The following is a 14717-nucleotide window of genomic DNA, read 5'->3' as shown; positions in this document are numbered from 1 at the left end:
TAAAAACACATTTTTGTAAGTCTGATTTACCACTCAACAACAACAACAAAAGGAGAAGAATGTAAGTTCACGCTCCATTTAATATTCTTCCAGTTAATGCTCCATGTCTTTCTCTTAGCTAATTTTAAAAACAAATGCATGTAATCCTGGCATTCGGGAGGATCACTGTGAGTTCGAAGGTGACTAGTGTATACAATAACTTCAAGGCCAGCCTGAGATACATGGCAAGACCTTGTCTTAAAAAATGAAAACAACAATAACTCAGCACCCCCCCCCCCAAAAAGGGGAAAATACATAAAACTAGAGCAAATATGACAAAAATCTGATGACTGTAATCAACTATTATAAGGATAATAGTGTATTCTAATGCCCTTCCTAGTAATTCACCACTTCAAACTATAAAACAAAACAACAAATTGTTACTTTTACGGCATTTATTTATTTATTCATTTATGAGACAGGGTCTCACTGTATAGTTCAGGCTGCCCCAGAACTCACTATGTAGCCCCGGACAGCCTTGAACTTGAGGCAATCCTCCCGTGTCAGCCTCCTGAGTGCTAGAATTACAGGTGTGTGCCATCACGCAGGCCAGCCAGGCCTGGCACTTTTTTCATAGTTTCACATTTCTACTCATAAGATTCTTTAAAACTGATAGTAATTATAATTGGCAGAAGCTTTTCTTTTTATGATTTCTAAGCATCTAAAAGTCAATGAAACACCATTAGATAAGGTACAAGTAAATTTATGTTGTTAATGAAAAAGATTTAATGGTGTTGAAAGGGTAGCAGTTACCTACTATGATCCATGTAGTGTAACTGGCTGTTTGGTACCACTGAAAACTCTAAATGATTGACCCTCACTGTTACAGGGTACTAGAAAATTAATTTTGAGTTGACTTTAGTGCTATTTTTATGTTATTGAGCATTATGTTATGAAAAATCTAGCAATGCCTCCCACCCACTTATATTTAAAAACATTAACATTGGCTTTCTTAGCATTATTATGGTAATTACTCAGCAAGAAAATGAAAATAAAATTTGATACAGCTAAGTATTTGTAATCAAGATAATGCAATCTACCTGCAAATGAGAAATAACAAAGAATAACAAGGTAAGAAAGTTTACATTCATGACAAAATCTTAGAGTGATTTCAGTATAAAAATGTAATTCCTCTCTAAAACAAGTCAGTTCCATTAAACAGGGCTTATAAAAGATCCAGCATAAAAAGTTTCAATAAATTTTAGAAGATATTTTATAGCTTAAAAATAAAAACTCACAAAGACAATGTGATGGCTGTTAACCAACCTGTTTTTGTAAGTTAGTCAATTTACTCCTGCTGAATATGATTCCAACCATATGTTCTTTTAGGTCAGCATCTGATGTTGCCTTCACATAAAGAAAGAAAAAAAAGTAAGCTCTTTAAAGAAAATGTTTATGTGTAATATTTCACATTATTTTGGGGTATAATTACACAGATATATTCCAGATAAATTTATTTTAAATTGAGATGAATAATACTAAGTTGAAGAATAAAGTTTGAAGAAATCTCTCATTAGCCCAAGTGCTATAAAAAGAATTAAATTTCAGAAAAGGTCTCAAATTTATCATCTAATCTTGAAATTTAATAAACTGAAAACAGAAATAAACCAAACCCAGAGCAAACAGATGGAAAGAAATAACAATCATGGGAACCAGTGTCACTAAAACATAATGGAGTAAATTGCATGGCCTGACTTGGATATGATTCTCCCAGGACCCAACCTGTTCTCAGCTCAGCACTGGGATTGCTCTTAGTGAAGGATGTCTCAGAAGAGGTAAGATGCCACACAGACTCTTGAAAGCACCTGCACATCCGAATTACACCTAAACATTCACACAGGATATCCCAAGGACTTTGCCCACCAAGCACAGGACATCCAGAGAACTCTGACCACTGATGCTTCCTAAGATCTTCCTGCCTAATGTCCCTTGCCTTTTTCAAGCCCTACTCCCCACAGGCAGCATTTTCATCTCTGTCTGCTGTTCCTGGGCACAATAAATTCCCCACCATGTTGCCTTTACACAAGCCTGGTGGTCTCAGCTGGGCTCTGTATTCCTCCTTTCTTTACAGAAACAATAAAACAAAAAGCTGATTCCTTGAAAAGATCATATTGATGATTCTTTTCCCATACTATTCAAGAAAATAGAATGAATACACAAATTGCCAAAATGAGGAAAAGAAGATACATCACTACAGATAAGAATATTCTGTGTATTATTTATGCCAATATTCAGCAACTTAGATGAAACAAATTACTTGAAAGACAGAACTACTGATGCTCACTTAAGAATAGGTAAATAAAATAGTTGTAGATGATAGTCATTTCATCTTATTTTCACTTCGTTTTGTGTGTTTTTTTTAAAAAAAGTGAGACTGACTATGTACCATCCCAGTCATCTATGTAAAGTATACAAATTCAGTATTTTTAGCATATTCACAGACATGTACATTGGTCATAATTTGAGAACATTTTCATCACTCCTAAAAGAAGCACTATACTACCTAGTTATCATCCTCAAAACCTATCTTTTTTTTAATTAGAGAAACAAATTACCCATAAGCTAATATCACACACTGATTAAAGCATAGAGCAACACAGCAACTATTCTGCTGAAAAAAATGGAAAATATATGTAAGAATATATTTTTTGCTGAAATTCTCAGCAAAACAGAAATAGAAGCAAACATTCTTAATCCAACTAAGGGTATTCACAAGACAATCTATAGTTAACATCACTCTTATGGTATAAGACTGAATGTTTTAAGACTCACATCCAGGCAGAGATGTTGGCTCCAACCAATTCTACTCAATATATTATTGCAAGGTTTTATAAGTATAATAACACAATAACACAAGATGGTTTTTTTTTCTTAGATACAATGTTCAAATTATACTTGAATTTAATTTTTAAATAAAAAATAGACAATTATTGCATTAAAGACAAAATTTCAAGAACACTACAGAGAGCAGGTTTTTTTTTTTTTTTATTGCGGAACTGGGGATTGAACTCAGGCCCTTGCGCTTGCCAGGAAAGCGCTTGTTCCACTGAGTCATCTCCCCGGCCCCTGAGAGCAGTTATTTTAATAGGAATGTACTGAGTATACGTGTGAATTCACCAATGTTATAGGCAGCTGAATTAGATGGAAATATAGTAGACAGTCAGACAAGGCTAGGCCCTCAGAAGGAGCCAGTAAGGAAGACAAAATGCAGTGCAAATGTAGGAGGGACAGACACTCCTGCTGTGGGTCAAACTTAAGAGAAAAGATCAAATAATTGTTTACCTCCCTAAAAATAAACACCAGGGACTGATGCTCTAAACAGACCTCTATTCACCTTGAGGAGCTAGGAAGAGTCACTAACCCAACCGCCTACACAATGAGTCTTGTTCTATATTCATGCCTACTTGCTACATGATGCACTTCCCCATTTGGTCCTGGATTTAAACAATTTTACCTCAGCAATTGTGCTTGTGATCTTATTGGTTGACCAGTTTTGTCCCACCTTATGCTCCTCTAGTGAGTTCCTGTGTTTTCCACCTTCATGGTTTCACTCTATAAAAAACCTCTAGAAAGATTCTTAGGCAGCCTTCTTGGGCCCCTTTCTGTCCCTCTTTCAGACAGAAACTTTGCTTCCTTCAATACATATATTCTGCTTTTAACCTCCATAGTTCCTAAAATTCATTCTTTGGTTTTAGAGAACACAAACTCATCCTAAGTATCTTTCAGGTTGGGAGTTTCATTCCCCTATATCATTTGGAGGTTTTAAAAGGGAAATAAATTTTTAGAATACAAATAAATACATTGTATACTTTTTCCTCTCCTTCAGGTGATGACAAAAGTGCTTTTTCCTCTTGTTCAGGGGTAGGCTCTGCATCTCCAGAGATGAGCTTTCCAAATACCTGATGAAGTAGGCACATGAGAAAGAAGATGAATTACCACTGTGAATGTTACAGGTCTCATTAGCTGATTCTGCAGGTTTTGTCATGTGCTATTCTATCTATATACCACAATTTTTAAGAGATGTAAAAATGAGCCATATTTATAGCCAGAAACCTCTGGTTTTATAAATATTCTGTTGCACTCTCAAAATACATTAGAGAAGTCTATCCTGTTAGAATGCAGAGGAATTACACTTACTTGAGATGTTATAAGTCTGAATACTCGTAGTGTCTCAGCTTCACAGTTCCTTTGTTGGGCCACGCTAGCTGAAATCTGGCCAGCAATTTTTGTGCTTTCACCGTCTTTCCAACCCAAGACTTTTACTTGTCGAACTCTTAGTGTATTTTCTGGGCCCTTTAATTCAATTTTGATGATGTGATTATCTCCTCCTGGAAGTTCACTTGTTACCCAACCAATGTGCCTGGAATCCAGATCAACCTGGTTGAGTAGAAGAGGAACAGGAGCCTGACACAGCTGAATCACTTGTCACTTTACTATATTTAATAAGTAACACAAATAACAAAAAGCTGGACACAAAGTAAAGGTTATTAGGTTTCTTTTACAGTGTTTAATTTCCATGAGAACAAGTAACATTATTTGTAGGAGCTATAATATAAGAGAAACTGAAGTTAATGCAAATTGAAAACTTCACACTGATGGAATTGAAAATCAACATCCAGTCCTGACCACCATATCTCTTCTAGTTCAGGTTATGAGAATAAAACCACTACCACCAATTTGCATGACTGTCCTTGATGCTGACTGTTGGTAGAAACACTGTATCAGCAATGTGGTCCGCCTTTGTGTATCTACACAGTAAAGCTCTATCAAGAGATGTGTTTTCAGAGTGCTGTTACTTAGTATATTTTATATAAAAATTAAAATACTTAAGTTTATGGTTACTTTTTATTTCATTGACTATTTTTATTCAAATATAAAAATGTTAATACACTTTAAAATAGTTATTGACACTAGTCCAAAAATGAAATTAAAACTGTTTCTTGTTTATTTATTTATGTGGTACAGGGTCTTGCTACACAACTCAGATTTATAGTGATCCTCTTGTCTCAGCCTCACCAGTTCTAGGATTACAGGTGTGCACCACCACTCCTGGTTTTGGTGGCTGGCTCAGCGCGAGGTGGGTACGGCACGCAGTACGGGGGATCAAACCTAGATCCTTGCACTTGCCAGGCACATGCTTAGGCTGCTGAGCTATCTCCCTGGCTCTAATATTCTTCTCACACTGGCTGAAAACCAAGAAATGATATCTGAGGACTAGTACATGATTTATATAAACATTTCAATTTTTGATGTCAAGCTTTACAGGGATCATTAAGTGTGAATACTATGTTGCTAAGTAGGGTATTTTGCTAAATTTTTTAAAAAATCTCATTGAGAAAGAAACAGCAATGAGACAGTTTCAAAACTGAGTAATAGGACAGTTTCAATAATTAATACATTGCACATTGTTGTCTTTGCAGTAGTTATTCATAGTACAAAATGCAGACATGATATCCTGTCCAAACTATTAGTACAAATCTTTCTTCTCATTGAATTGAGAAAGTAGCTGTATATCTATCCTATTTTGCATATGCAGATACAAAATGGTCCTTCATTTGTACCCCCTTTTTTTTGTTTAGTTTTGTCAGAGATGGGTATTCCATTGCCATTTAAATATAGTAGGTGCATGAATTCAGCAAAATAATCCAATATAGTCCAGCAGTCCATAACAGTAGGGGGTTATCCATAGGACTGGCAATGTCAGAAGTTGTTGACTTGAGCCTTTTACAACTCAGCATATTAATATGGCTTTACTTTTCATACCTCGTTATTATACTTTTCTGCTGGATGGTTAAGATCAAGATAAAACAAGACCTATATAACAAGAAATGCAACTTTTGTATCTGCTAAGGTCAGTCAAATCTCCACAGGATTTATCCTGAAACACTGTACTGCACTTTGTAGATCCTTTGTCAGTGTCAGCCATGTGGATGAGTCACAGCCATTTCTCGACCAATTTGTTCTCTGTGAAAGCCTGAGAGAATGATTTCTCTCCATGTGACTCTCCTTAGGCACACTCGACATCATCGATCACTTTCCTCTGTGGCCCCATAATCTCCTTGATCAGAAAATTTGGGACATCACTGAGTTACAGGATATTACAGTACAGGTTCTTTGTGTCCTGAGTCCTCACTGACTTTGAAAGGCTAGGGCCAAAATGTTTACTGACCTTGCAGCCCTTCCTTTTCTCTAATTTTTGGTCTGTAAACTTAAGTCTACATTTTTTTATAATTTGAAAATATGTTATTTGTTAAGTCTAAAATCTCAAGTCATTCTTTCTTCTTCTTCTTTTTTTTTTTGAAAAGGGAAAGGGGCTTTATTATAAAGGAAAAGGGACTTCATTATCTTAGAGGACACAGAGAGAATTTGGGAAGATAAGGAATTCTCTCCATTCTTTCAATATAGCTTGAAACACCATCATCACCATTATCACCACCACCACCACCACCACCACCACCACCACCACCACCACCACCCGTAAACTGGTCACTTTTTGGGAGATAAAGTAACATCACAAGAACAGATTGGACAAAGTTTCATAAAGTATGTAAGGGAGGCATGTCCCACATAAAGCTGTCTTTATTCTACAGTTAGTTTATAAATTGATTTACAACCTGCACACAGCTGCAGTGTTGTAAATGACATATTTTTTTTAGGCTGGAGGGTAACAAACCTTTTACCTACAAAGTATGTTAGGTAAAGTGTTGTGAATCAGATCCATGATAAATTTTAAGGCACCTTGAGTCTTTTTTTTTTGTGGTACTGGGGATTGAACTCAGGACCCTGAGCTTGCCAGGCAGGTGCTTATTCTACTGAGCTATCTCCCCGGCCATACCTTGAGTCTTTGTAGAGAAGTAGGGAATCCTAGACTGTAGGCACAACATAACTGCTCATGACTGCAGATTTAGGGTAGTAATTGTGAGATATCTGCTGGAACTGAGATGGTTGTTTTTGTTACATTTCTTAATATAGACCAGTTGTCAAATTAGTGTTTTCTAACTAAGTGATTTCCTACAGTACTTTGGTAGTATGCCAAAACTAAAGCTCAACAGTGAAGGCAGAAGTTTCTTCCTAGACAGAAAAACATTTAATGATGAAAGTATAATTACCTGCTTTATTCTGCACAAATCTTCTACTGCTTTGCCAGTTAAGAAGGTCATTGAGGTAACTTTATTCTAAAACAAACAATTTAAAATAGTTACTCTGTATTCCTGCTTCAGTACCTACAATGATTGCTTACAAGTTATCAATGCTACATAAACTTTTCTGCCTATTTATAATAGTTCTTTCCTAACTGATGGACCTCACATCATCTAGTCAATTAATTCCTACATCTCTGGTTTTATTCTCATAAACTCTATCTTATGTCACATTGTACCCTTTTGTCATGTGCTTTCTCAGTTTGATATTTGACTTCTTTATCTAAATTCTAGACATTCAAATCTTGCATCTTTATGTGGCCTTTTAAGAACTCTGTTGTCCGTCATATCACACTCTTATTGCTTGATTTTCAGTACTTTTGAAATCAAAAGGAAGGAATGTCACAGTTTCTTATAGGCCTGTAAAATATCTGCCTCACTAGGAAATATTAACACAAAAAAGGTATCAAACAGGAGAAGCTTATTGACATTAAGTTATGAATACGAGTCATGTCCTCTCTAGAGCCACAGAGCTAAGTTTTAAGTAAAGCATGTCAAGAATATACAGTAATTCCTCAGAGAGCTTTGTATGATGAATGCTATAGGTTGATGCAACTCCTGTCAACAAATGCTGTGCAGAAGGCACCTTCGTGGGCAGTCTGGGGAACACAGATGATAAATGAATTTTTTATGATTATTTCCCCTTAGACAGTAGAAAAATGTCAAGTTGATTGTAATCTTTGTTCTGAGGGACAGCATGCCCTGGTGTAAAATGTACCATGAGTCAAAGATAACTTTGTACTAAGCAGCCAGCTAGCCACAAAATGTTTTGAATTATTACACTAGATATTTCTTAAGATAAAACAGTTGAACCAGTTCAGTCTTGAGTCTGAAGAGGAAAGAAGCTTGTAATATATAGCTAAGCAGCCTTTTCTTGTTCAGGAAAAAAGTGAACTTGCATTGAGGGCTAGACTTAGGGTGGCAGTGGACGGCAGGGAGGACTCGGGTTACATGCCACACAGCTATGCTTGGTTTCACATCCAGGTTACCTGAGACCCAACTTACCACTCTGATTCCTCCTGGAAAAAGAAATATACAAATGGATGGGTGTAATTTGGCAACTATGCAAGGAGATTCATTGAAAGTAAATCTGCTAGCAAGTTATCACCACTGTGAGGGAAATAATTCTAAATATCCTCTCCCAAAGAACTGAGGGCAGAAGAATAACAATTTGTCAGTTGTTGCTATTTTCTTAGATCTTGTAAGGACTCTTTTCCTTTGATCTATGCCTTTTATGAAAAAGTGCTTAACTCAGTCAAAGCATGTTTGATAGCCTAGGAATAGGGAGAATATAAACCATTATTATCTAAATTGGTTCAGGAAATTCTTTTCCTCCCTGCATACTGAGGAGTAGGAGTAACAAAGTTAATTATACTATAGGTCCAAGTATATTATGTGCCATCAGATTAATAAAAAAAAGTGAGCACTGATCATTATGCATGCCTAAACTGTACCAATAAAAATCATTTTCCTTTAAAAACATATGAAAAAAAATGAACCTAGTGGAGAAAAGAGTAATTTTTATAGAGAAATTAGCTAAAGAGAATTTCTCTGTTGAGTTTTAGAGATCTTGAGAGAATCAGATAAAGAGAGTGTAAGAGGAATATATCCAGACCAAGGAAATAGCCTAAACAAAGGCATTAAAAAAACCAAAAACCAAAAACCAAAAAACTTCAGGGCTGACCAAATAGCTCAATGGGCCAGGGTTCAATCCCCAGGCCTGCTGAGCCAGCCCTGCCCCCCGGGTGTGCACTGATATGGCAATTGAGACTGGGCGTGGTGGTGCACACCTGTGATCTCAGCTCTTGGGAGGCTGTTAACAGGTGGAGCGCTATGAGTACGATCAAGTAGTGAGACCCTGAACACCTTGTAGACCCTTCCCAAAAAGAAAGAAAAACTGTATTTATTTTGTTCAGCTGTAATCATGGTATATATGTAATCAGACCTCCTTGTAGAATTTATAGCTCATAATGTGCATAATCATATTAATCTGGTTTTATGTATTTATTTACTTATTTTTTTCCATAATTTTATTGATAAACAAATAGCAATGAGACAGTTTCAAATCAAATCGCTAGGACAGTTTCCATAATTAACACACTGCATACATTCTTCTTAGTGGTTAATTGCTGTACAAGATGCGGACTTGAGATCCTATTTACAAACACCATTAGAACAAATCACTCTATTCATTAAGAGAATGTAACTATATATCTATCCTAACCACTTTGAATACACAGATACAAAACGGACATTCATCTGTATACCCTTTTTTTGCTAAGTTCCGTTATTTGAATATTATAGGTGTGTAAACTCAGCAAAATATTCTAAAAGAGTCCAGTAGCCCATAATAGCATTGGGTCTTCTGTTTAACTGGCAACATCAGAAATTGTTGACCTGAGTCCCCCACAGATCAACATAACAGCATGGCTTTCCTTCCTATATTTCATCTTCATACTTTTCTACTGGATGGTTAAGACCAAGGCAAAGCAGGACCTATGCAACAAGAGTTGTAGCTTTTTGGTCTGAGAAGGTCAGTGAAATCCCCTCAGGATTTATCCTGAGATCCTGTACCTCAGATTGTAGAACCTTTGTCAGTGCAGCCATGTGGATGAGTCACGGCCATTGCTTGGCCAATGTGCTCTCTGTGAAAGCCTGAGAGAGTGTTTTCTCTCCATGTGACTCTCCTTAGGCCCACTCTACATCAACGATCACTTTCCTCTTTGGCGCCATAATCTCCTTGATCAGAAAATTTGGGACACTACCGAGTTACATGACGTTACAGTACAAGTTCACATATGTCCTGAGTCTTAATTGACCTTAGACGGTTAGGGCCAAAATGTTGGCTTTCCTTGTAGCCCTCCTTTTTCTCTAATTTTGTTCTGCAGACTTAGGTTGTTAACCATCCAGAAGACAAGCTTATTGTTATTATCAAACAACTTAGGCTATTAAGCTTAACCTCACTATCTCTCTGCATATCAAACATCTTAGGCATAATAAGGAACAGGTATATTTCATCAAGTACTGATATGTTAAACTTTAAGTCCCTACATAATAGTCTGGTTTTAGATGTAACATATGAAGAGTATACAAATGTTGTGTAGTTAGTGGTATGGTTTGTATCGAAAGTGTTCCCCATGGCCTCAAGGGTGCACCAGTGGGGCTTCTGGAAGACGACTGAGCACAGGGCCGAAGTTCTCATCAGTGGGTCTGTGGAATCACAGATGCGCTCAGCAGCATTCTTTGGAAGGTGGGGCCTGGCAGGAAGAAGTGGGTCCTGGGGGTGGCGGGGGTGGTAAATATCTCTTCCCTCGCTCTCTGTTTCCTGGCTACAATGATGCGGGCAGCTTTCCTCTGCCCAGATCCTTCTCATGCTGTTCCTAGTCAGGAGCCAGCCAACCATGGATTAAAGTGTGAACCAAATAAACTTCTTTAAGTTGTCAGTGTTAGGTATTAGTCCAATGATACGAAAGGAGTAAGACAGGGGGCAAAATGCCAAGTAATCTTTTTCTAAACTCAGAAATGAAAATACAGGCTGAGTAATGGCTTGAAAAGAGCTACTGAGTCATAAATTAAGTTTCTTTTCTTACCCCAAGATCTCGAGAATTGTCCACATGAACAGATACATAGCGGGCATTGATTCCTTTAATACAATTGATAGTGATGTTCTTTGTTTTGTTTTTATCTTCATCTCCTGATTCCCAAAAGGTTTCTGTGGAGCCATCTGTCAAACTGCCAATCATAGCCGGTCGGCTTGAAGTTTTTATGTCAACAATGCTGGTTAAGTCCTTTAAGCACATAACTATGCATAACTCCTATTAGAAACAAGTGTAAGTATTCAGAATATCCCCAAAGAAGTCTTTATGATGAGATAACAGATCTGTGATTAAGAATTATCTATGGGGGGCCAGGGAGATGGTTCACTAGAGTAAGTGTTGCCTGGCAAGCGCAAGGGACTGAGTTCAAATCCCCAGTTCCGCAAAAAAAAAAAAAAAAAAAAAAGGTTTGACTTTGGCTGGGGAGATAGCTCAGTGGAATAAATGCTTCCCAAGGGCCTAGTTCAATCCCTGGTTCAGCAAAAAAAAAAAACTATGATAACGTATAATCTCTTTTATAACACACTGTTGACTACCATTAGAACAAGAGAACGATAACTATTAAATGACTGACCTGACTCATTGCTTCAAAGCCAGACTGAATACTGATGCTGAAACTCTCTTCACTATCTCCATCATCTGATTTTGACAAAATGTTGTTAATATGATGAAAGACATTGCTTTGATGGAGGAACTGATGATCAGATTGCTTGAATTTGAGGCTCCAGCATCTAAAAAGACAACATATAAGCCATATGTGAAATATTTCCCAGAAATACCTAAGGAATTGCTACAGTAGCTACTCTATTTTGTAGCTAATATTACAAGAAAATGTGGCCTAGTAAGATTATTATCTTAAAATGTAAAGATTAAAATCATTATTAGCTTTGTTTTTAGAAATAACAGTAATTTCTTTAGAACAAGCTACATTCTAAGGAAAGTTCACCCATTTTAAGTTCTTCAAGATAAGAAGATCAAAGTTAAGAAGTAAAAACAGTAATGATTGTGTAGATAAATGTTACAGTAACTATGACAACTTCTCAAATTTATCTATGTGTTAATTTCATATTAATTCATTAGAACATAATGCATTTTGCGCACAATGACAACGACAAAAAAACCCTCTATTCTACTGGTCGTATTAGGGATATAAACCCCCAATCATTCAATAAATTTATTTGCTATATAACTCAATGGAAGATTTAGGTAAATTCTAGTGTGTAGATTTGCTAATAATCATAATCTAAAAGTAATGCCAAATTCTGAACAGATTCCACTTTAAAGCTATGTGCTATTCCTCAGGGTAGTTTTAAAATTGTCTATATGTAACTGGGGTCCGTTTTTATTTTTTAAAAACAATTCAGACCTTTTCTTTGTTTTCATGTATAAGAAATGTGTAGTTTTAGAATCAAGGAGCAAAAAGAGTGGAATCAAAAAACTGGACCACAACCCTTACATTACTACAGTTGGGCTCTTCCTCATTTTGTTCTTGGGGTCACTGCCAAGATCCTCAAGTCAACAGTCCCTTCAACTTGAGTACAAGAAATGTCTCAAGCATTGACAGTGATTATTCAGAATGCACAATAGCCAAAGTTCAGACAGATGAACTACAAAAATTAAAAAGAAAGGGGGAGGGGCTTGCTTATTATATCGATTGGACAGAAAATGAAGAGAACACTCGGTGGAAACTCTGCCCCTCTGTCCTAAATGACTCGGGGGCCATGGGGATGTGGCAGAGTCGGGCCTGACACTGCTCATCTCCCATAGGCATGTGAGGCACAGGGATACCTTGCTGTCTTCCTACAGCAGGACTGGAATACTGCAAATTTTCTGGATAAGATCTCAGAGCTTCTGATCTTTTGAGAGCTACTGTGCTCCTTGCTAAAGACAAGGCAGCTGAGTTAGAACTGTGCCAGAGATTCTAATGCCCAAGAGGATCAGAGGGTAAAACATTCTGAGGAATCATAGACTACAACCCTTTGGCAAGAAGAACCCAGAAGATAAAGTTTCTTCCAATGGCTGGACCCACAAGACTTGTTTTCCCCAGAAGCAGGTGCCAGGATTAACTTAATTTGCTTTCAGCTAAGATTTTGAGCTGGTGATATGCACAAAGCCAGGGAACAAGTCTCTTCTACTCTGAAGACAGTTTCCAATGCCTTGAGATGCTTTTAGTGTACTGCAAAGATGACCTCAATGTATTGTAAAAGCTTTTGTTTTGGTTAATTTTTGGTATATGACCCAAGTACAGAGTAACTAGGATCCATTTTTCTGAAGATTCTTTTAAAAGTCAAAATTCTAGTTTTTCCTAAGGTTTAATTTGCTTTTCTCTTTTTTATGACTTTGAGATTTGAGGAGGAGAGAAAGAAAAGTAAGCCAGATTGTAGGATTATCACTTATAGCATCAAGAAGAATATTTATCCATGCTTTACTGAGGGCAAAAAGTAAAAGGAAGGCTAATTCTACATAAGGCCAGGAAGGAAGGAGGCAGGCATCATTTACATAATGTAGGGATTTTCTGTGACTGTTTAAAGAAGTTTGTCAAGCATTTAGCACTTGAATACTCCATAAAATATCTTTGCTAACAGGACCTACAATACTTAGATACAAAATTACCTTAGCGCCATTTGCTGCAATGAGCTGCCACTGGGGAGAGACATCATAAGATCAGAGATTGTCTGAAGTAAACGGTGAAATGTATGTGGTAAAGGATGAGCAGCTTCGCCTGCAATCACTATATCTGAGAGTGGATGTTCACACACTCTTGTATCTTTTTCCTAAAATAGAAATTGAAAGCAAATTTATTAGTTTGTATGCTGCAGAGCTTTCTTCATGAAAGAATATTCTGTATACTTATACCATATCCAGTACACATGTAACATTGTTGAACTATACTTCTATTTCTAGGAAAAAGGGTTACTCACAAATAAAATCAACAAAAATGAAATGAATACAATGGATATGTATTCTAGTATACTCACAAATCTATTAGAATAAATCTGTATGTCTACACATATATACACAGTTGTGTACATACAAAGCATGTGAGTGTATGTATAGTGTATGCATATAATTCTGTATAAAAAATACCATATGTGTAGCAGTTGGGGTTAGCACTTGTTCACATGACATCTGTATATGTATTAGATAAAAATCTTCCTTTAGTCACATGGATCACAGTTTAGAAAAACAGGTACTGGATTTTGTTCCATATTCAAATCCCTAGTCAGATGGCTCTTTTAATAATGTTACCTCTGGAAGAACATTTATATTGGAAAACTATTACAGTACTTTAAATTCTCAAAGGACATTTCTTAATATCAAGAAACTCATCCTTACAAGGAATGTAATTATTACATAATGTAAAAATAAAAAATTAAAAGTAAAAAAAAACCTTATCAAAATCATCTATAGTAAAACTGGTTCAAAAAGGAGCCTCAAAGAGTACTCAGTAACGTAGATACATTTTAAAGCCAGGGTTGCAGGAAGCACAAAACTACAGGAGCTAAAGAGGCTGCACCTGAACCTGAGTCAAGGGGGAGAATGGAGAGCAAACATGTGATGAAGGAGGTGATGGGGCCAGAACAGGGTGCAGGCTGAGCTGGCGTAGCTTTCCTCCTCGCTCAAGCCAACTGTTCCTGCTTTGTGTGATCAGATAACTAAGAGAGGGAGTTCATGGGTCCTTCTAAGGCAGAAAATAAAAGCAAGCTTATTATCTAATGGGGGTAAAATGTCACTTAAAAAAAAAAAACGTAACTTTAAAATACTGTAGGTAAAAATGTCTAAAAGCAATAGCAATTGTTTTTTCTATTTCAATAGGTCAGCACTTTCTAAGATTTCTTTGCCAAAAACTGTGGTCGTTTAGGAAAAATAAATACCATTCAAT

General features: G+C 36.6%; 1 protein-coding gene across 1 annotated transcript in view; it reads right to left on the bottom strand.

The window, feature by feature from the left end:
- Mycbp2 (MYC binding protein 2, E3 ubiquitin protein ligase) overlaps positions 1-14717 on the bottom strand; it is a 328854-nt gene that overhangs the window by 23044 nt on the left and 291093 nt on the right. The window contains 7 exon segments of the mRNA XM_023709607.1: positions 1306-1386; positions 3849-3938; positions 4177-4416; positions 7149-7214; positions 10829-11053; positions 11409-11565; positions 13448-13608. Coding sequence (XP_023565375.1) covers positions 1306-1386; positions 3849-3938; positions 4177-4416; positions 7149-7214; positions 10829-11053; positions 11409-11565; positions 13448-13608 — 1020 coding nt within the window.

The sequence above is a fragment of the Octodon degus genome, unplaced genomic scaffold (assembly GCF_000260255.1).
Source record: "Octodon degus isolate 3935 unplaced genomic scaffold, OctDeg1.0 scaffold00013, whole genome shotgun sequence".
In the NCBI taxonomy this organism is placed as follows: Eukaryota; Metazoa; Chordata; class Mammalia; order Rodentia; family Octodontidae; genus Octodon; species Octodon degus.
Note: the sequence above shows the minus strand (reverse complement) of the source record. Positions and strands in the feature narration are given on the sequence as shown.